This window comes from Halichoerus grypus, chromosome 1 (genome assembly GCF_964656455.1).
Source record: "Halichoerus grypus chromosome 1, mHalGry1.hap1.1, whole genome shotgun sequence".
NCBI classification, from domain to species: Eukaryota; Metazoa; Chordata; class Mammalia; order Carnivora; family Phocidae; genus Halichoerus; species Halichoerus grypus.
In genome coordinates this window covers 180,129,758-180,150,892 of record NC_135712.1, presented here as the reverse complement: position 1 = coordinate 180,150,892, position 21,135 = coordinate 180,129,758, and the positions used below count along the sequence as shown (strand labels likewise).

Here is a 21,135-nt window from a genome sequence, read left to right as displayed (position 1 = left end):
TGTGTGACCTCAGACACGTTATTTAATTTCCTTAAATCTCTATTTCCCCTAGAAAAATGGGATTAATAATAGAATCTATTTTAAGAGCTGTTTAGAGAACTGTGGTAATGTATATAAAGCACTTAATCAAATATTTTCTATCGGATATTTTTCTCATCTGTAAAATAAATAAGAATAATGTAGTAAAGGGAACATGTTCAGGTTCTCTCGTCAACCCCCAAATATAAACTAAGAGTGCGTAAGAGTTAGTAGATGGTCTTGCAATCCAGGCCCAAGAAATGCTCACTCACCCCCTTTCCCCACAGAGTTCTGACAGAGCAAGCAATACAGAAAGGAAAATAACTAGATAGGGAAAAAATACTCCCTTATAGGTGTGCAGACACCAGTCAAGAAGGGTCTTTCTGGCCAAGACTGAACCAGAAAATGTGGTTTAGTTATCAAGGTTTAAGTAGACTACTGCTTTCTACCCCTTGAATCCAGATACCCCTCCGCTGAGGTCCCTTCTCAGAAATGTGAAGCAGAGAGAATAAGGTGAGGTCAGCTTAGTCGAAGGTCATAGTGTAAGCCTGGGACAGAAGGGTAAATGAGTGTCCTTCTTTGGAGCTGATCTTTAAGCCAAGCTCCCTGACCTAAATTATACCACAGTGTAAAATGGGGTCCAATGAATGTCCTGGCCTCTGACCAAAGAGATAAGCAACTCCTCTCTCGGAGACAGGGAGGGAGCTGGAAGATCATTCCTTCTAGAGAGCCCTTTCAAAATGTGGAGTCTTTTGAACTAGGGCTGCTAGACTTAGCAAATAGAAATATAGGACAACCAGCTAAATTTGAATTTCAGATAAGCCAGGAATCATTTGTGTAGTATAAGTGTGTCACATGCCGTATTCGGGACATGCTTGTACTAAAGCATTATTTGTTGTTTATCTGAAATTTGAAAGGAACTGGGCATCCTCCGGGTTAGCTGGCAATTCTATTTCTAGCCATGTTTTGCAGTCAGTTTGGTGGTGGTTCACTGAGACTGAAAAGAAGGCTTTCAGAGCTCTTTCTTTGTTGTGGGAGGTGTCCTGTGTGTTGTGGAATGTTTAGTAGCATTTCTAGCTTCTACCCACTAAATGCTAGTAGAATTGCTCCTGCTTCCATTGTGACAACCGAATATGTCTCCAGACATTGCCAAATGTCTCTTGGTGGGGCGGTGGGGTGGGGTGGGGTAAAACCGCCCCTAATGGAGAAACACTGCTTTAGAGATAGAGGCACAAGCAGGTCTGTGAAGCATGTCAAGATGGTAGACCAGAAGGTGGCACTTAAGGTTGCTCCTTGAACAACACAGGTTTGAACTGTGAGGGTCCACTCCTCCGTGGATTTTTTTTTCCCCAACAAATACAGTGCTGTACTGTAAAAATACAGCACCCTACTGTAAATGTATTTTTCTTTTCCTTATGATTGTCTTGGTAACATTTTCTCTTCTCTAGCTTACTTTATTATAAGAATACAGTACCTCATCCATATACAAAATATGTATTAGTCAACCGTTGATGTGATCGGTAAGGTCAACAGTAAGTTATTAGTAGTTAAAGCTTGGGGGAAATCAGAAGTTATATGAGGATTTTCGACTGGGCAGGGGCTCAGGGCCCCTAACCCTTGCATTGTTCAAGAGTCAACTGTATATCCAAAAAATGATGCAGGTCCTTCTTCTGTCTTCATTCCTCTCCCTCTCCCCACAGTTTGGGCTCCTTCCCAGTCATGTTAGGGGCTATCTGGACCTATTCAGAGGAACCTAACAACAAATTTTAGTCCCATGTTGATTATAATCACTAGACAACCTGGTGTATTGACTTTGCCTGTCCACACAGATCACATGAGGCCATGTATGACAGCTCTTTAGGTTTTAGCTCTGATCTCTTCTTCAGAGAATGCCCAGCAAATGATTAAACCAAGTACTTAAATTTTATCACAGGTCATCAGTTTGTGTGGCTCGGTGAACTCCCCATGTGATGGGCAAAACTCTTATAGTCAAACTACCTTACTTAAGTGTACATATTATTCCTTAGCTCCATTTTGTAGAGAGAGGAATTTGGAGACATTGGATAATGAATTCTGTCCTTCAGACATTTCCACCTACACATTTATTTTTGAAAAACATGCTGATACGCCTTCAAGTGATGTTTCCTGTTGGTAACATTCCTCTGCCTGAATGTTTTCTTACTTCCTTGGAAAAAAAATGAAGTGACTTTTGCTTTATTAACTTTGTCCAGCATCGATAATTAATTTTGTAGGCCCATCAGCTTATGTAGTGAGAAGATTTCATTAGCAAGTTAAATGTAACTTTGTTTCTTCCTTGCTTTCCATATTTTGTAGGCTTTTAGAGAAGCAATGGTTTTATAAAAATCCATTGAGCATAGCAAAGACCATGTAACTATCTTGTTACAGTGCTGGCGGGGAAAGAAGTCTCTGTTCTCCATTCCCTATAAATGTGGTATGTTTTCAAATCTTTTTTATCTAATGTGTTGCCTTACATAGGAATACTCTGTTCCCTAAGAAGCCCATTGTCTTTATTTGTAATCACAGGTCTTCATCATTATAGAAAAAAATCCGAGCCTTCTCAGATTCTGATACCTGTATTTAATCAATAACCACATTCCTTTTTCATCTGTCTTACCTCTGCAAGTGCATTTTCCCACCTGCGTATGTTTTATTGTAAGAATTCAATTGAGGGAGCCATTCATGTTTGCAAAAAGGATGATGTTTTATTATTGGTTATAAAGAAAAGAAATTTCATACTTTCTGTTATAGCATGGTGAATTCTGAAAGTGAGGAACAAGTTAACTAACCGTGGAGAGACCACAGAAAAATCTTGTAGTATTCTGACCACATTATAAAATCAGACCTGGCAATTTTTATGTCTCTAATTGACAAGCATTCGATTCGCATTTGAAATGCAATCTCTGCACAATTTAAGGGTACGTAGACTGGAAAGAATAAGTGATGATGGTCAAAATATTGAACACGAATATGACATGGCCTAATCAGTGACACCAGGTACCATCTTATTGGGACAGGATCCCAGAGACCCTGCAGTTCCACGTGTTCTTTTAGTGGCTGGACCACGGGGAGGTGGGACGGGTGCTTGGAGAGGGGCCAGGGTGCCTGAGGGCATAGAGGAAACACTAAGGAGGTACAAGGTAACAACTGTTTATGAGCCAGTCTGGGAGTATTTTAATATTTGAACCATTGAAACAGCTGTATCACTGTGTACCAGCTGGACTCAGAAGTGCAGAATTATCAAGTGGTGCAGTGTAGTTAGAAAATTAGACCACCAGTTAGAGTTCTTAACAGTTTCATTAACTCACTGTGTGGTCTTGGATAAGTTAGTTCTTGGGGCCTCCATTTTCTCTTATGGAGAATGAGAATATTGGATTGGAATTGTCCTAAGTTCCCTTCCTATTCTAAGAATCGATTTCTTTTCCTCCATGAATGAGCTGCAGGTTCTATGCACAGAGTATAGAGTTGTCCTTGAACTTCTGAAAAACAGAGACTGAAGTGTTTCCTAAGCAGTGTAGGGCACTGTCATGCTCTGTGGTTTGTGGATAAGGTGATTGTCAAAGAGGAACGAAGCCGCATTAACTGTGCATGCACTGTGTCGTCAGGACAAGACAGGAGCAGTTAAATACCTTTCTACAGGCAGCTTAAAGACATTTTTTAAAGATTAATTGTTTTCAGTGTTTGGAGGAATTTTTTTGCAGAGTAGAAAAATGTGCTAGTTTACTACAGAAACAAAACGAATGTTGCTTTTGCCTGAAATTACCTAATTTGGGCAAAAGCGGATATTTTGGAATTTTTTGCTGTTTGACTAGATTGCAGAAAGTTCCCTCTACTCTTTACTTCACTTTTGTGTTCTTTGTTGTATACACACACACACACATATATATATACGTATATTCAGTGAATATTTTGAGGTATCTCCATGGGAATATATAAGCACACATTAATGAGCAATGCCATGCCTACTGAAAGTGAAGATTCTAAAGTAACACCAACCTAGATGTGTTTTCCCCCAAAATGGTTTGTTTTAATTTGTTTGAGTTGAAAATCACTTTCCAAGTTGATACCACATCTTTAAAAAAATTTTTTTTGTAAGTACGAGGAGGTACTCAGCATAATTATGAATTACTGTAATTATCAGAAAAGAAAAAAATTTGATTTCTGAAGCGCATGCTTTATTAGGAAACTAGGTGCTGAATAAGTACCTAAACATGTATTTCTTTTTGGTTCCTATATAAGTGATAGTTTAGTGAAATGACGTGATTCTATTTTAACATCCTGTTGCTTATTGTACCTGACAGAAATGAGGAAAATGAAGAATTGATTATCTGGGGTCATTTTCTTGAAACTTGCATATTATTCCCATTTATGCTCATTGGAATAAAGAAGAGCATTTCTGTAACAAATTAAGAACATGCATAACCTGTTATGGCATAGTCATAGACGTATAATAATATTGTCTAGAATTACAGTACTCTCTCAAAGTACATCATATTCAAAATTCACTGGAGATGTCTTAGAGACATCTGTTGTAATTACAGGAACATGGTTTCTAATTCATTTAATTCCCTTTCCTACCTAAACTGTACATATAAGTGAATTTTAAGAGACTGTATAAATAAATTTTTAATTACAAAATGATGTTATACAATACATTATTAATAATAGCCAACAATGCATAATGTTTATGCATGAGTCCATTACAAAGATGAACTAATGTATGTCAATTCTAAAAGAATGCACTAATTTGTCCTGAATTTGTGAATGAAGTTGAATCCATGATGCAAGCCAATGAATGCAATAACACAGAGTGGTTTAGCATGCTCTTTTTTTTTTTTTTTAGAGTCAAGAAACACCTTGTACCTATGGCATTTAAGAGGTATTTAGGATTTGTTCATCACATGTGATCAAGATCTTATTTTTCAGCGAGCCATGCTGTTATGAAATTTGGACTAAGACCATAGAACTGACAGCACTGGCTTTACCAGACAGGTGCAGGATAAAATGGTCGATAGCATCCAAGAAATGTGTACAGTCCTTACATTTCGGCACATAGAAATCACAGTCTTATTGTCATGGAATTTCCCTGTGGGGCCAAAGGGTCTGCTGGGATGTGGTTAACTTCGCTGTGCTAGCGGTAACAGATTTCCGAAATCTCCATGGCCAGCTCCAGACACTCGCTGGTCTCGTGGCAAGAATCAAACAGGCTGCAGTCCACGTCACAGTTGCAATTGCAATCATTCCAAGTGTGACTTTCATCCGAGGTGTGGTGATATCCGTGAGAGGGGCAGCACAGGTTGGTACACACCATTTCACAAGTATCTGGGAGCATCAGGAGACAGTCCCAAAACTGGCAAAACAGACAGGTGAGGATAAGGGAGGCACACTCCTCTGTTTAAAGAAGAAGAAGACAAAAAATGATTAGTGGCACCTAATGATTGGGGGCATCTCTGAAGGACAGGCGTGTAAGGTGGTGTTTTTGATAACTTTATAGGCCAACTCTTAATTGTCCATATTAGGGGTAATGTACGCCATGATCCTCTCAAGCTTCCCCACCCCCCATGCAGGACTCACTCTATTTAAGCAATTGCTTTATTAACTTCCTGAGCATTTCTATTGATTCCACATAATCTGGTTATTTAAAGTGCTGTCACTTTTCTAAACTCCTTTATTTACTTTGCCTGCAGAGGTGCTGGGAAGCCACACAATTAGCTATCTATTTGGAAACCTTGCAACTGTCTGAAAAATAGCAGGTCCTCCCCAAGTGCAGAGAGCTTTCGGTAGCAATTAGGGTTGGGGACAAGGAGAGACTGTACAAACTTCCAGTTTCTTGTCCCAAGGCTTTGTCATTTGTATGGTGTGGATTCCCAGAAATCCACCACACCCATATTCACATGCAAGCCAAAGACCTAATATAAATGATTTTTAAATAATCGTAGTTTTGATGTTAGTTGTATTTTATTTTGAATCCCTGTATCCTTTGTCCTCCAGTTACTGTGAAGCCTTGATTTTATATTCATGTTAAATGGAATACGTCATCATATGCCTAAAAGAGTAGAAATCTTCCCAATCCTCTTTAAGAAAATTGGTTTAAAAATTTACTATGCAGACTTGTGAAAATCTGAAAAGTATCTCTAAGGTATTGAAGGTAATTGGTAATTTTAGCCAAACAGCTGTGATGGGTTATAAATTATTTTATTTTTTTGTTTCCATAAAGGGAATTAGTTAGAAGATGTAGCAGCTCTCTTGTTAAAATTATAACTTTTTTTTTTTTTAGTCAAAAAGTTCTCAAAAACATGTGAGCATTTTATAACTGGGTAGGTAAGCGTTTACATGAGACATCATCTAATTAATTAAAGTCAGTATCCTGAAGATTGTTGATGATTGAAAGTAACAATCTGGCATAAATTGGAGAAAAATTCTTCCTCCTGATGGGTTTATCAATCAAAGTTGGATTTTCATAGAGATTTATTATTTTTTTCACCAAGAATGTTAATGTTAATAACTTTGGGTTTCAGACTTTAGGTGGCTGAAACTATACAAGTCTGCAGGAGAGATTTTGCCCCTGGAGTCATCTGCTAAAGGGTTCTGAGTATTCCTAGAGCCCTGTTCATTTACTTCCAACAATGCTTTCCAGAAAACTTTTTTACTTTTGTTATTCATCTATTTGTTAATCTGTAAGAGGAGGGAGAACATGGAAACTTGCTCTAAAAGGGAACAAATATTTTGAAGATTTCTTTTAAAATCCTCATATAAATGTCTAAAGTGACCTGGCATATAAGTAAACAAAAATCTTCCTTCCTGCCTCCATCCCACCCTCTATCCCTGCCTCACACCCTCTTTTTTTTTTTTTTTTTTTTCTTCCCAGTAAGACGGTGGTAAAGAACCTCACCATGACTTTTATGATGACTTTAATTGCCATATATTGTTGCAGGTGCTGTGGCCATTACTAAGTATTTCTTAGTAGTGTAGGCAGCATATCCCATAATACCTCTAGGGCGTATGTACTCATCTCTTTGCCAGAAAGGGTGTATTTTTTTATTCACTCAGAGCCAGCTTCTAGCACGTGGCTAACTCACCCATATAAGTCACCACAAACCACCCACAAAAATTCAGGAGTTAGTTAGCGCAGTACCTAGACTCTATTTCATGTGTGCATTTCTGAAGAGGGTGTGTTGGTGGTTAAAGATACAGAGCAAAAAACCTCATCAACTTTTACTAATGCCAAGAAGGCTACTCTAGCAGCCCCCAGCAAAGAAGAAGTTCTCAGTAGAAAATATTCCAAGCAAATGCTCCATAGCCCCCAGGCTGGAGGCTCAAGAGACTGACTCAGACTATGATCATATAAAAATGATCCAGTGGGATCGCATCCTTTGTAGATGGAGATGTGAGGCTGAAAGTTTGGTTTGCAGGCAGGTTAGGGTGGGAGCTGGTGTTTCCTATCAAAGTGTGAAATACCTATTTGTGAAATGGACTTATTCTTTCCTGAGGACGTATAATCTTTTGGTTTAATTCCTCTTGCTGTTGTTTTCTCAAGCTGGCAGATTCTGGAGGTCTCTGCTTCTGATGTACACCGTAGATTTTATTTACACACACACAAAATTACACACACACACACACACACACACGCTAATCCTTCGGCCAAACTGGCATTTGTTTCCTTCTACCTCTCTATTTTGCATTTGAGAATAGAAGAGCTCTTTTTTTTTTTTTTTCTCTCTGTGTATAAGTCAGTCCTTTTTATTTGGTTATAAAAGGCAGAGCCTCTTGCCCAAAAAAACATGGCAACATTGGTGAATTGAAAACAGATTTTTCCGAACTTTCAAGAGCATTAAAAACTTTTCCTAAAAGGCACATACATAACTCTACACGGACAGCCGAAACTATTTTGCATATGGGCAAATTTTGTTTGCACAAAAGTAACATAAGCAGTTCTGGGGGGAAATTTGCAACTGTTTGAAAAGAGAGTTGAGTTTCCCCTATTCCTGAATGGGTGTGTTTTCCTTTGCCTGCACAATTTCTTGGGGCTTCCATGTTTAATAAACATGATTTCTAAAGTCATAGCCCATGATTAGTACCCTACTGTCAGCCATCCAAAAGAGTACGCTATGCTTCTGTCTGCCCATTTCATGTCTCTTCTCTTCACCAATGTCTTCAAGATATCTCCCACTTACGAGGCCAAATTATATCCAGATCTTCCTCTTTCCCCATTCCACACACCTGTCCTTCCTCTGGCTTTCTCTTCTGAATGGCTCCTGCATACTCAGATGAAATCAGCAGAAAGCTGGGACTCATTCTTGCCATTTTCCTTTTCTCCATCATACCACCGTCCTCCCTCCAGTTCCTTGCTGAGGTGCTGCTCATTCTGTCTCAAGTTGGTATGTGAAAACCAGAAGCCTCTACCCACCTCTAGGGCACCCCCTTAGTTCCGGCCACTATCAGCCATCGTCAGGTCAACAGCAATAGGCTCCTATCTAACACATTGCTTTTACACGAGCCCAGCTCAAATTCATCAGCTCCTGTGATGTTTTTCATTGTAGATGGGAAGAACTCACTCTCCCCTTAAAGTCCCACATCCTTGCCATGGCCTGTGTGATAGGTTCCTGCCTGTTTTTCTGGCTTCCCACCCTCTGTCCTCCTTGCTCACTGCACTCCAGCCACACTGGTTCAGCTTCAGATCCTGAGATGCCCCACCTGAGAGCCTTTGCCCATGCTCTCCCTTTGGCCTGTGTTCCATACTTTCCCTTCACAGCTTGACCTGATTCCTACTCAACCTCTGAGCCTTTAGCTTAAGACATCATTCTTCTACATGCCATGAAACTCTCATAGCATTCTATTTTTTCTTCATGGTACTGATGATAGGATGATATGAAACTAATTAGTTTATTAGTGAGTTTCTCGCTCTACTAGAACCTGAGCTCCAAGAAAGCTGTATCTGTTGTTGAGTGAATGAATGAATAAATGAATGATGGGAGACAAATAAAGTGGTCCTCATTTTGTAGATGAAAGGACTAAGGCTCAGGGATTGTCCCTGATTGTCCTGAATCTTTCAACTGTAAGGTGCTTGGGGGTGGGGAGGAGGTTCAGATCTCAATCTTTCTGGATCCAAAGTCTGTGCTCTCTTAGCTGGTGTTACATTGGGAGCAAATGTGCGGTCCTGCTCCAGTGTGGCTGGAGCACAGTGAGCAAGGAGGACAGAGGATGGGAAGCCAGAAAAACAGGCAGGAACCTATCACACAGGCCATGGCAAGGATGCACTTTGTAGGCACCTCACATAGTTCCTGAAATAAGCCTGAGGTGAGTACTATCCCTGTCCTTATACAGATGAGGAAAACTGTGGCTCAGGGAATTTAAGAAGCACAGGAAATGGAGCAGCCGTGATTTGACTCAAACTGTCCCTTCCAGAGCTCTGAACCCTGCAGCTGGCCTGTCCTTCAGAAGGCTCACACTTCCTCTGTCAAAATCCAGTATGGCACAGGACGCGGCCGGCTCCCTCCCTGCTCCGGAGGCTCTGTATCCCCCAGGCTGCTAACATCTATCCTCCACGTTCTGTCAAAGCAGTGGCAGGAAATGGGAGGGTGGGAAGAAGGGAATGCCAGGGGTGTTTCTCTTCCGCTCTCTCTGCTTTGAGTGGTGTCTCAGGCAGTACCTGGGTCTTCCCCTTGGTTTTACCTCTTTCTGAACATCCTTCTTTCTGCAGCTCTTGTTAATGCCACTTGCCGGTGGTCTGTCTAGTAATGGTAAGTTCCTAGTGGCCTATGAGCAAAGGCCAGGACGAGTCCTCTACTAGTGACCTGGAGGGGCCAGGGAAGACATGGCAGATCTTTGTTGCTAAGGTCTGGGTGGCTTCACTGTTCCCTTACTTGGCTTTTCACCTCTTCCAACATTTTTGGAAGGAGGTCTCTGCATGTTGAAGTCCCTTTATTGACCCTGGCATCCTGGCCTCTCGGAGTGTCCATCTCTCTTTCCCTCCTCTTGCCTTGTTAAACCTGGATCAGAGAAGGTTCAAGAGGGAGCCAAGACTTGCAGGCCAAGCGGCCAAAAGAGGTATTTGACTGTGAGCAAGAAGCCATGACGAAAACCCCCTTAGGTTGTTTCATTTCCTTTTTACAGCTCTAGGGTACCTTTAGGACATCGAGGCTATAATGTGCTAAGTGATACCCTAATGATACTGAAGGATTAATGCAGCCTCTAGAGGTGCTAAATGTACAGCTGGGACTGGCTAATTAAGGGCAGAATCTGTCTCATTAGAAAGGATCATGTTTAATTATAGTGGAAAAGGTAACAATGCAAGGGGCTCCCACCAGTGTACCTGAGGTCAGCCTCACGGTCACGGTCCTGTACTCCCTGGGTTCGCCCTCCCAGCTTTGGATCCTGTCACCACGATGCCTGGGATTAAGAGGAGGGAGGGGCAGAGGCAGATTTAGCTGTCCACTGGAGTTCTTATAGCTTTCCTCAGCTCCGGACACATACCACCTCCTCGTTTGGGAATCACTATTCAAAATAGCAAGAATGTAGTTCCTCCAAAATTGGCCCCAGATAAGCAAAAATCCCCCTCCCCTCCAAACAAAGTAATTAAAAAAAAAAAAAAAGGCAAATAAACATGGCCCAAACCCAGTATCCTAATATGTTAATGGTTAACGTGCTCTCCCAGCAGATTCAGCAGAATCATGAGATTCGTGACACAGTGACTCCAGCTAATTACTCCAAGTTTCTGGTCAAAAAGTATAAAAATTGGCTTCCACTCCTCCAACATTGAGTTCTTTTTTTTTTTTTTTTTTTAAGTCTGTAATGTAGAATAGGAATAAATAAAGTGTGACTGAATGCCTTTCTCTAGCTGGGGTATCATCCCTGATGTTATCAATTTTAATAGCTACTTAAATATGTCAAGATCTATTTAAGTTCAGACAAGCACAACTAACGTTCAAGTCAGTTCTTTAGAACGAGGATGACTAGATTTGGGTGATACTTAGTAAATTTGTGCTTATGTTTTTTTTCTGAGCAAATGAACTGAAATAATTATAAAATTGAAACATTTTATAAGGTGACACTATTGCATTTAATTGTATGAAATTTACAGTGTAGAAAATGTAATCATTTTATTCAGTAGTCCATGGTGTAATTAAGACTATTCTTTTGAGGTATCTTATATTTATGATTTTCCTCTTCCACCTGGATGAGACGTCTCAAATTCAAAATTATACATCAATTAGGTATATTCTCAGGCTTCTTTTTAAAGCGCCTGTTTTCGAGCATTGTGTGTATCCTTGATTTTATTACTCACAGGGATGCCTTTGCAATCAGAATGTAGCAACAGAAGCAGAGACACAGGTAGTGTGCTCTGGACTTTTTACATTTTATTCGGGAAAGGGACCACACAGGATGAGCCACAATTTAATAATAAAGTAATGTTGTAGCACATAGTGTGTGATGTGCAGTAAAGATCCTTTTAAATTCCCATCAGAGCACACACCATGAACTGTGCTAATGGATGTAACACATTTTACAAAATCTGCATGTGTGAGGCTTTTCCATTCTGTTTTAAGTGGGGCAATGTATATAAATAATAGATATTAGCAATTAAGCATCCATTCCTATGCACTCATTTATACATTTGAAAATAAATTAACCACAAACTACATGAAAGTGGATGCAATCTTCTCTTTTCCCTTCTGTTTCCCCTGCTGTTCCTGAAAGATATTTCTGTATTTATCTCAGTACGAACAATGACCCCAGCTCTCAATTTCTGCATCCTTAAATTAATTACTATAAAAATTCTCTGACTTAACTCTTGATATCCTTGATGTTTGCTGTTTAAGATAATGAGAGCGTCTTATCCACACTCGTGGGCCTTCGTTTGGATGTTTTGCTCTCTCTTTTATCCAGGTACCAAAAACTCTCCCCTCAATGGGGGGATTTTTTTCACCATTTGGGAAGGGAGCGGTGGGCTTTTACCTGTGTTGTCAGCCTAAAATCATGATTTCCCGGGCTGTCCCGGCCTCCCAGCCAGGGCTTAAGAAAAACAGTCTAAGTCAGCTGTCCTTGTGAATCTCCTTTGCTCTTTTGAAAAAAACAGTAAGTGGTGCATTTCCTGCATGAGGCTCCTGAGTATCAGTTGCCATTTTAATGGAGTGGTCCTTTGGCCCTTCCCTGAGAATACAAGGGTTCAGGTATCATGTTAGCTGCACCAGCCCTTCTCCTTCTCCCAGAATCCCTGCTAGGACGAATCAGAGTTGTTCTAGAGGGTACTGTGTTGTACTACATGGATTTGTACAATGGCAGCTCCTAATTCGTGGGTCATGACAACCAAGATCTCTTACATGCATCCCTGAGACAATCCGACGAAACGCTCTAGCGTCACAGTGCTTTCTAGTGTCTCAAAGAACTCTCCTGTATTGCCTGTTTTCTCGATTGGCATCAAACTCCAGCAAAGCCAGAAACATGGGCGTCATCTTGAATTTGAGGTTGTAACCTGGCAGTCCACTGGCCAAAGTTGGCCCCGAGCTGTGTATTGTTGGGAGTGTCTGGGGCTTCATAGAAGAAATAGAAGTATTGTCAACACCTAAAAAATTTGGCAGTTTCACATAACACTCTGGAGCTGGCAACTCTGAGCTTTTATTTCCTTTTGGCAACAATTAGCTGGAGGCTGAGTAGCAGCAGCACGCTTCACTGTGCCCCAGTCCTCACCAATCCCTGTTGCTCACTGCCATTCTAACTCATTATTCACATCATTCCCTGGCACCTACAAGCAATTGTGTCTGTAGCTTCTGGTCTAAAGCAGCCATGACATGTTTGCACAAGATCATAAGGAATGCATGTTATAAATTTCTCCCCTTGCTTTCTAAAACCATAACCATAATGAAAGCAAAAATCAAACATCTATGATGTGCCAGGTCCTGTATTGGATCCTTTGTACATGTTATTTCATTTGGTCTTCAAAACACCCTAGCTCCATTATATAACTGAAAGACTGAGATTCAGAGATGGTAAAAACTTATCCAGGTTTATACGGTTAATAAATTTCAGAGCCAGGAATTAAACTGATGAGATTCCAGAGCTCCTGTTACACAAAAGTCCATTTATTTATTTTTTCCTTATTTTCAAAAAGTAAATAATAATTTAAATATAGACTAGAAACTATACCCTCTTATATTTTCCTTTGAGACACTGCAAGCTTTCTTTAAATGCAAATGCAGATATGGAACACTACAAAATTCTTGAATGGTTTGGGTGTCCTGTAAAGGACACTGCAAAGGCAACCTGAGTAAAATTACATATGTCTTGGTGTGGAGTGCTTGACTTTGAACTTGACTGTGATGACCATTTAGCACCAAATAAACTTGAAATTGGCTTCGCAGAAGGAATGTTCCTTTTATAGTCATATACAGGGGTGGTTGGGTGTAGGTTGGCACTGATCAGAATGCCCAGGAGGTGATATCACCTAGAGGAACCAACCCTGGTTGCTGATGTAAGCATCTTGATATTTTTTACAATCCACATTTATACATTTCCAGCATTTTAATACCATTCTACTCTGCCTTCTTCTCTCAGCCTAGCATCACGGGCTGAAATAGTCTCAGAGTTGAGAAAAGTTTGCCGTTTTTCTTTATCCCCTTCATAGCTCCGTAGCAAGAATGATTATACCTCATTCCAGCTATTTAAAACACTTTGCCTCTGATTTCCAGCTTTGAGAGCAAACAATCTGCCAAGCACCTCATAATTGCAGAGTGACCTTGACATGTGTCATTCACCAGGGTTTTCAAATCAAAGTCTTACTGTTTAATATTCATAAAGGCTCTTTTTTTCTAACAGCATATGTGATGATTTTACAGGGGCTGGGGGTTGGGGAGCTTTATTTAGAGATGGGTTGATTCTGAGAAACGTACCATCAGTGTCTCTCTGATGAACTGAAGTATCAGTTTGGAGGTAGGAAAATTTCGTTTGGCATTCTTCAAGGGAGGACAGTGATGTGCTGGATTCTGACAGTTTTTTCTCACTGGGGGTTTCCTTGGCTGGTCCATCTGTGATATTGAATTCGGATACTGAATTTATAATGATAGCATTAATGGGTTTCTCGTCTGCATGCTTTTCATTTGTGAGTTGCGTATCTAGATGAAAAAAGAAAACACACATACACAAACCCACTATAGTTGACATGACCTAGTGATCTCAGAATGGACACTTGCAGAAAGTTTCACACTCAAGACTTTTGTGAGAATAAGGTCTTATTTAAGAGAATGAAGCATCATTGAACGGAATCATTTTGAATAAAAATATAAGGAAGAATTAAAAAGTGCAATAATTGTAAAATTTTACACACAGTACAAGTTTCCCTATCACAGTAATTTGTAACACTTATTTCTACTGTGTGTTTTTTTTTTTAAGTGATGGGTGGAGAGAAACAAAGAATTCATTCACTTGCATCAATGAGATCTCATAGTTTGTTGTCAGCTTATGGTCTGGATCCCAGAAGCAGTAAAAGGGTCTTAAATGCTGGACAATGCTGCTCAATAATGTATGTGATCTCAATCAAATTGTTTTTATTTCTTTGGTTCTACAAACCTCAGTTTCCTCCTCTGCATAAGAGGAGTGGTTATAAATGAACCTCTATCAGCTCATATCTGTTTCTATCCTTAGAGACTTTCTGTTGCCACCCCTTCCCCTGCCTTAGCATTTGTGAGGATCCTATTCAGGTGAGTGTTGATATGGCTTTTGAGGATGTGCTTTTTGGAATATATTTTATTTCCATATAACCACCTGGAAGGGAACCTCCAGCAAAATCCTTGACCCTTGAGATTCTGGTTTGGAGAGGCATAGAAAAGACCAAGAAGGTCGAGGTGCGTCATGTATTTTAGAGCTCCCATATTCATTCATTCATTCATTCATTCATTCATTCATTCTCACATAATCATATATGGGTCTGTTATGTAAGAAGCACTGGGCTGGGCACAGGGGATACAGTAGTGCCTAAGACCAGCGCGGACCCCAGTTTCCACAAGCATCAAAGGAGTTAGCAAAGAAATAACTAAGTCACAATATTGAGGAGTGTATGACAGAGCAACATACCATGAAATCATGTTAGAGTCTGGGACATAACCTGTCTGGGTCATAACTTACCTATACCCATTACACAGAATCCTAAGATCGAGAAAAGAGTTAATAGAAGGTATTCTCAAACATGCAGACCAGCTGGTTCCTAGGGACACCTTAAGCCCTTCACAAACAGCAGTCCAGGTCATTTGGCAGCCCTACTGGGAGACGGTGAAGATGCATTCTGGAGACTTGCATTCTTGTGGCTACCCCAAGGCCTGGTTGATCCAATAATGCTCATTGAGTGTCTAGAATAAATTATACAGCTCGCAACCTGCTTTTTACCATGCTTACAACAGCCTAGTGGCCAACATCCATTTTCATCACCTTTTCCAAAGTTGCTTCTTTGTTTCAGGCAGATGGAAATCTCTACTGGGTCCTATCTCCTGGGTCAGTGGTTCCCAGACTTGTCTAAAGAGTAAAATAACCTGGGAAATCTTTTAAAACTTTGGGATCTTTTCAAGCTCAGGCAACCCCTCCCACCCCTCAGCAGATTAGCTCCCAGCCTCTGGGGGATTTGTGAAGCTCCCTACATGAGTCTCCAAAGGCTCCTGACTGGCATGGGAACTGTCAGTCCGGAACACGCCATTGTCTTGTTTCTTTCTCAGCTTCCAAACAGCCTTGGCTTTCAACAAGGTTTGCTTTTTATTCCCTACCCCTTATGTTGCTGGCTTTAAATCTCTTGGTTGTGGTTTGATTCACTCTAAACTGGACTGGTGGAAATTAGGGTTCATGAAAACATCGATCATTAATAGCAATTAATGTAATAGTGAATAGATGGAATTAGCTCAACCGATTGGGAAACCCTAGGCTTCCTCTAATCCCAGAGAGATTCACCAAATTAGTGTTGTAATGATGATGATATAAAAATAATAGTTTATTTTTCTGGAGTATCAAAGTGTCCGACAGCCAGCTAATATTACAAACAGATAGCCATTCAAATTATGCCTTAGAACACTTGGAGGAGTATTGATATTTGGAGACATGTAATTCTTTGTCATGGGGAGATGGTAGGATGTTTACAGCATCCCTGTCCTCTACCTACCAGATGCCAGTAGCACCCATTGTCCTAGGTTGTGGCAAACAAAACTGTCTGCAGATATTGCCTAATTTCCCCTCTGGGGCAAAGTCACCTAGGGTGGAAATCCAAACCACTGCTTTATACACACACCCACATACACCGTAGCATGTCGCATGCCTTTTACATCAGGTTCCATATTAGCACTTACATACCGTATTTACCTGAAGCATCACAAAGACTCCAGGAGGTAGATATTGTCAGCCTCCCTGAACAGAGGAGAGTAACTAGCATCCCCCATTAACAGATGAGGGAGTGCAACCAAAACTTAGATAGTTTATTTAGATAAGTTGTCCCAGTGGTCCTCATTAGCAAATGATAGAACTAGGATTTGAATCCAGGCCTGGTGTATTCCCAAAGCTCAGCTCTCATCCTTGTCTCTGTAGTAGACAACATCATCTCTGATTTGTTCTTAGCTTTTATCTCTGCTTCCTAGCTGCTGAGACCGCACATCAGCAAACCCCTCTGAACCCTGAATCCCACGCATGATGTGTCACCTACCCAAAATCTAGTCTAGCAGATTACTTAGCTTTCCAGATGCCTCTCTCCCTGAGCAGTCTCTGCAAAGCAGGACTACCTTCTTGCACACTCAGGGAATCCTGCATCTTCAGTTACAGCTGCTTTATACTGTACATTAAAGAGCAGCTCAGAAAGAGCTGGTAGATAACGAAACCTTGATGAGTATAGAGATTGCGGCAGCTATTTACTTACGGAATTAATTAACAATCAGTTCAAATTATCACACGTAGTCAGGCTGCATGTAATTTAAATTGCTTTTGCACAAAGTAATTCAGTAACAAAAAAAAATGTTGGATAGAGGTTACTGGAATGTAAGAACATGCGGAGAATACTGTATACAGCCAAGTGGTATATGATTCTCTTTTTAATTTTGCGACAATTTTAAGTATAGCATTTTGAATCTAAGTGGTGTGCTACATTAAGCAACCATTTGGAGTCACTGGGATTGTACTGAGAGAATTTTGTGGAGAAGTTAAACTGCCATTCATAAAGTTATTTTAATTCTCTATCTCTGTTTATATTTTTATTTTTTTTTCATTCCCCAGTGGGAACTATCTGTTGCTCATTAGAAAAATCATCTGACATACACACATTTCAGACCCCAGTCTGTTCAACCCAGAATTCTGACATCTGAAGTGAGTCACAATTTTTGGGTGAATGTTACTGACATCTTCCATCTTTTATAGATGGAAAGCTAACAATAAATTTCCCCAGATTCCTCTTTTGCGGTGTTATTTGACATTGTATCCCAAGTATTATAAAGTAGCATAGGCTAAAAGGAGAAACATATAAAAAGTGGTATCACATCTCCTGCAGAGAAAACGATTTTGGAATTAAATAAGGAACTCGTGAAACTATATTTGGGATGTTATACATAGTTCTTGACATTAACTTAGAGAAAATAATTTTTTAACAGAAAAAAAACACCAAAATTAGGACAAAAATTAGAAGCTCAACTCTATTTCTTAGGGAAAAAAATTAAAGTGTATCTTAAGTCAGTGAAATAGAAAATTCATGTTTGGGCTAGAAGTAATTACAGAACCAATGGGCATAAACTTAAGTAACAGAAAAGACAGACAGTTAATTTTTTATTGCCATTGAGCAAATGTTATTAATTTAATTCAATTAACATTTATTGAGTGCCGACATGCAATAGATGAATCAATATGACAGGAGCTATTAATTTATTTACTTTAAGTTATTAAGGAAACATTTTAATGATTTTCATTTTTGCTCACTAAATGTGACTTTGTAATTTTTGCATCCATGCATTCTCTATTTGAGTGCATATATTTATATATATGCTTTCCAATTGTCAATAAATAGCATCTCTTCTTCCCTGGCTCCTCTGATTCTATTCTTGTTTTCCTCTCCCCCCCCCCACCTCTCCCTTCCCCTCCCTGTCCCCTACCCTTCCCTTTCCTTCTTCTCTTTCTCTCTCTCAGTTTAATTCCCTGATCTGCCCTGTCTCTGTTATTGGTTTCTTTTTTCCCTTCCAGTTCCTTCAACATCTTTATTCCTTTATTCCTATTTTTGTCCTCTTAGTTCCTTTTTTTGTACCCTACCCTTGAAGGTCCTATTTGTCCACACTCAGAATTTAATTATTTTCTTTGTGAAGTTGGCCCCCAAAACTCTGTGCAGTTCATCAGCCAGCTGGGCCACATTTACTGAGTGTTAAACTATGTGTCTGGCCCCGTACTGGGTGCTGAGAGATTCAAAGAAGAACAGCAAATAGTCTTGGTCCTCAAGAGGCCCACAGTTAGCACAAATTGTAGTCACACACTTGTAACTGACCATTGGACTTTTACTTGAGTTATCAGCTAATATTTACAATTAGTATATCTCTTTCTACGAAGGCCCTATTCTTCTCCCCAAACTGGGTAACTCTGGATATCTCTGGAGAACCCATAGTTCAATTTCTTTTCATTGTATTGTCATTTTTAACAAATTCCCAGTGCTTCAAAATATTCTTTGAATTGCCCCATCCTTCCATCCAAATATTTACCAGTTCTTATTTATTTTTGCTCTTAAATATCTTACAAGTGCATCTCAGATTTCTCATTCCCATCACTACCACTCAAGATGAATCCTCTCTGTTCTTAAATCTGTACTATTTCTGTCACCAGTGGTCTCAACTATGGTGACAACCCTCCCCAAGACATCTTGTACACTATAATCGAAATGTTTTGAGTAATATTCTTCTGATCATAATACTCATTAAAAAATCAAAACAAAACATACACACACACATACGCACACACCAAATGTTAGTCGCTCATTATTACCAGACTGTTTTCCCATTCTCTTGTTCTGAATTAATCTATGCATTCTATTGCAAAATAGAAAAAAGGTGTTAAGTTTTTCTTGTGAGTAGTAAACTCCAGAAGCCTACGCAAATGTTGTCAGATAGGTGTTTAAAACAGGGTGATTTGGGGGCACCTGGATGGCTTAGTTGGTTAAGCATCTGCCTTCGGCTCAGGTCATGATCTCAGAGTCCTGGGATTGAGCCCCACATCGGGCTCCTTGCTCAGTGGGGAGTCTGGTTTCTCCCACTCCCTCTCCCTCTGTGCTCTCTCTCAAATAAAAAAAATAAAATAAAATCTTAAAAAAAAAACAAAACAGGGTGATTTTAATTCTGGACCAAAATGTTTAAAGTCAGTGTGTATTTCAAAAGTATGGGCCATTTCTAAAGCTATCATGATAAATTATATTTTCCCTTGGATTTAAACTATCTTCTAGCTTAGAACTTCATACTGTAATTATCTGGGGTTGAAATCAGATTGAAACAGACAGGTGACATTTCAAGGTATAAGCTACCAAATCATCAACAAATAATTATGGTTAGTAAATGTAGTTAATTGAAGTAACGCTGAAGAAGAAGAAAAAAGGTTTTTTCCCCTTTGTATGTAGAGTTTATAAAGTTCATACAAATGTCAGAAATGATTTTTGTTGTTAATACTAGAATGTATGGGCTCTATTCTCCATAGCTTGGTAGATAAGAATACGAAATTGAAGAGCATTCGACATGATGGAACTTGCTGAAAATTATGAGAAAGAGCTAGAATCACAGTTTCTAGAGGTGTAGAGCACTATTATGCTTATATTGAGTACAATTTTGGGAAACTGATCCTTATGGCTAAAGACAGAATACAATTAGGAAGACGAGGATTTCTCAGTCCTGACAAATGCATATTGAAAGGTGATTGGTACTTAAAGAAGCTGTATTTAAAAAAACAACAACACATTTTCTTTTTTGGAAACTGAATGGGGGATAATTTGTTCAAACTAAGGGATGAAGCTAGTCTCACCTTTTTGAAACGAATGGAAATAAGTTTTTCATGGCATGTTCCATTGTTATTTCCTATGAGATTGGACAAAATAAAATCTTGGGTTTATTAAACCTCTTTTTTGGAGGGGAGTGGAATCAGTGAGGTAAAGATATTGGACATTTTTTTCTGGAATTTTCAAATGCTGGCTCTGGTGAGAAGATGTCCTTTAAAGACTTCCAAATTAAAGCAGTAGTTTTATATACCATTGTTTTGTCTTCTGTGGTGCTTCAACTAAAACCCTGCTTCAAAAAACGTTAGATGAAATGTTTATCGAGGGCTGTGACAAGGGGACATTTTAAGCCTTTTCAATCAGCATTAGTAAATCTTTTTTTTTTTTTTTAAAGAGAGAAAAAGCAAAAGAATATTATTTGTCCTGATACAATAGCAGCGAGTGTTCAAGGTGAAAAGGATTAAAGAGGGGAAAAGAACTGAGAGAATAAGGTTGAACACAGCCCCCTCGCCAAGCTTCCTCCATACCTGCCAAGCATCTTCAACCCTTTGGGACCGAAGTGGGGTTTTTGGCCTAACGCTTCTAGATCATTATCTGTTTTCTGTTCCCCTGTGGTACACTTGGCAGCCGTAGACAGATGCAGGTTAATTGATATACTTTCATAGCTAGATCCTAAGCTTGTATCAAGGAAAAATTCTGTCCTAGGAGGTGGTTGGATCTTCTTCAGACATGAGAACAGCGTGCAATTATGAGTCTCCAATTCATTTGTATGCAGTTACCTTCAGTTTAATGTTTGTGTAAAATGTCTCAAGAAATAAAGATGTTGTTATCTCAGGAAAAAACAAATTGGTTAGCAGTTTTACAGCTTGATGCTTGGATTAGTAATAGGTTTAGGGCTTTAAAAAACTCAGTGAAGCCAATCAGGCTATAAACTCATGCCTAATTGGTATTACATATACGGTTGCTTTTTTATTGTCAGTATTTAAATATAAATGTTAAAAATTAAGCTATAATTATTCAAAATATTCTCTATTATGTTAAAACCATCACAATTTATTCATCCCAACGAAGCGAATGCCACTTAAAGTCTCTTTCTTGCATTATCTCATTTGAGGCTCACAACAGTTTTGCAA

General features: G+C 39.5%; 1 protein-coding gene across 1 annotated transcript in view; it reads right to left on the bottom strand.

The window, feature by feature from the left end:
* Positions 1 to 3,639: 3,639 nt before the first annotated feature.
* The window catches only part of MDFIC2 (MyoD family inhibitor domain containing 2), a 104,444-nt gene continuing 86,948 nt past the window's right edge, over positions 3,640 to 21,135 (bottom strand). The window contains exons 4-5 of the mRNA XM_036079164.2: positions 13,923 to 14,144; positions 3,640 to 5,427 (exon numbers count right to left, since the gene is read on the bottom strand). Of these exons, the coding sequence (XP_035935057.2) occupies positions 5,168 to 5,427; positions 13,923 to 14,144 (482 nt within the window). The 3' untranslated portion in view covers positions 3,640 to 5,167. The remainder of the gene's footprint in view (positions 5,428 to 13,922; positions 14,145 to 21,135) is intronic.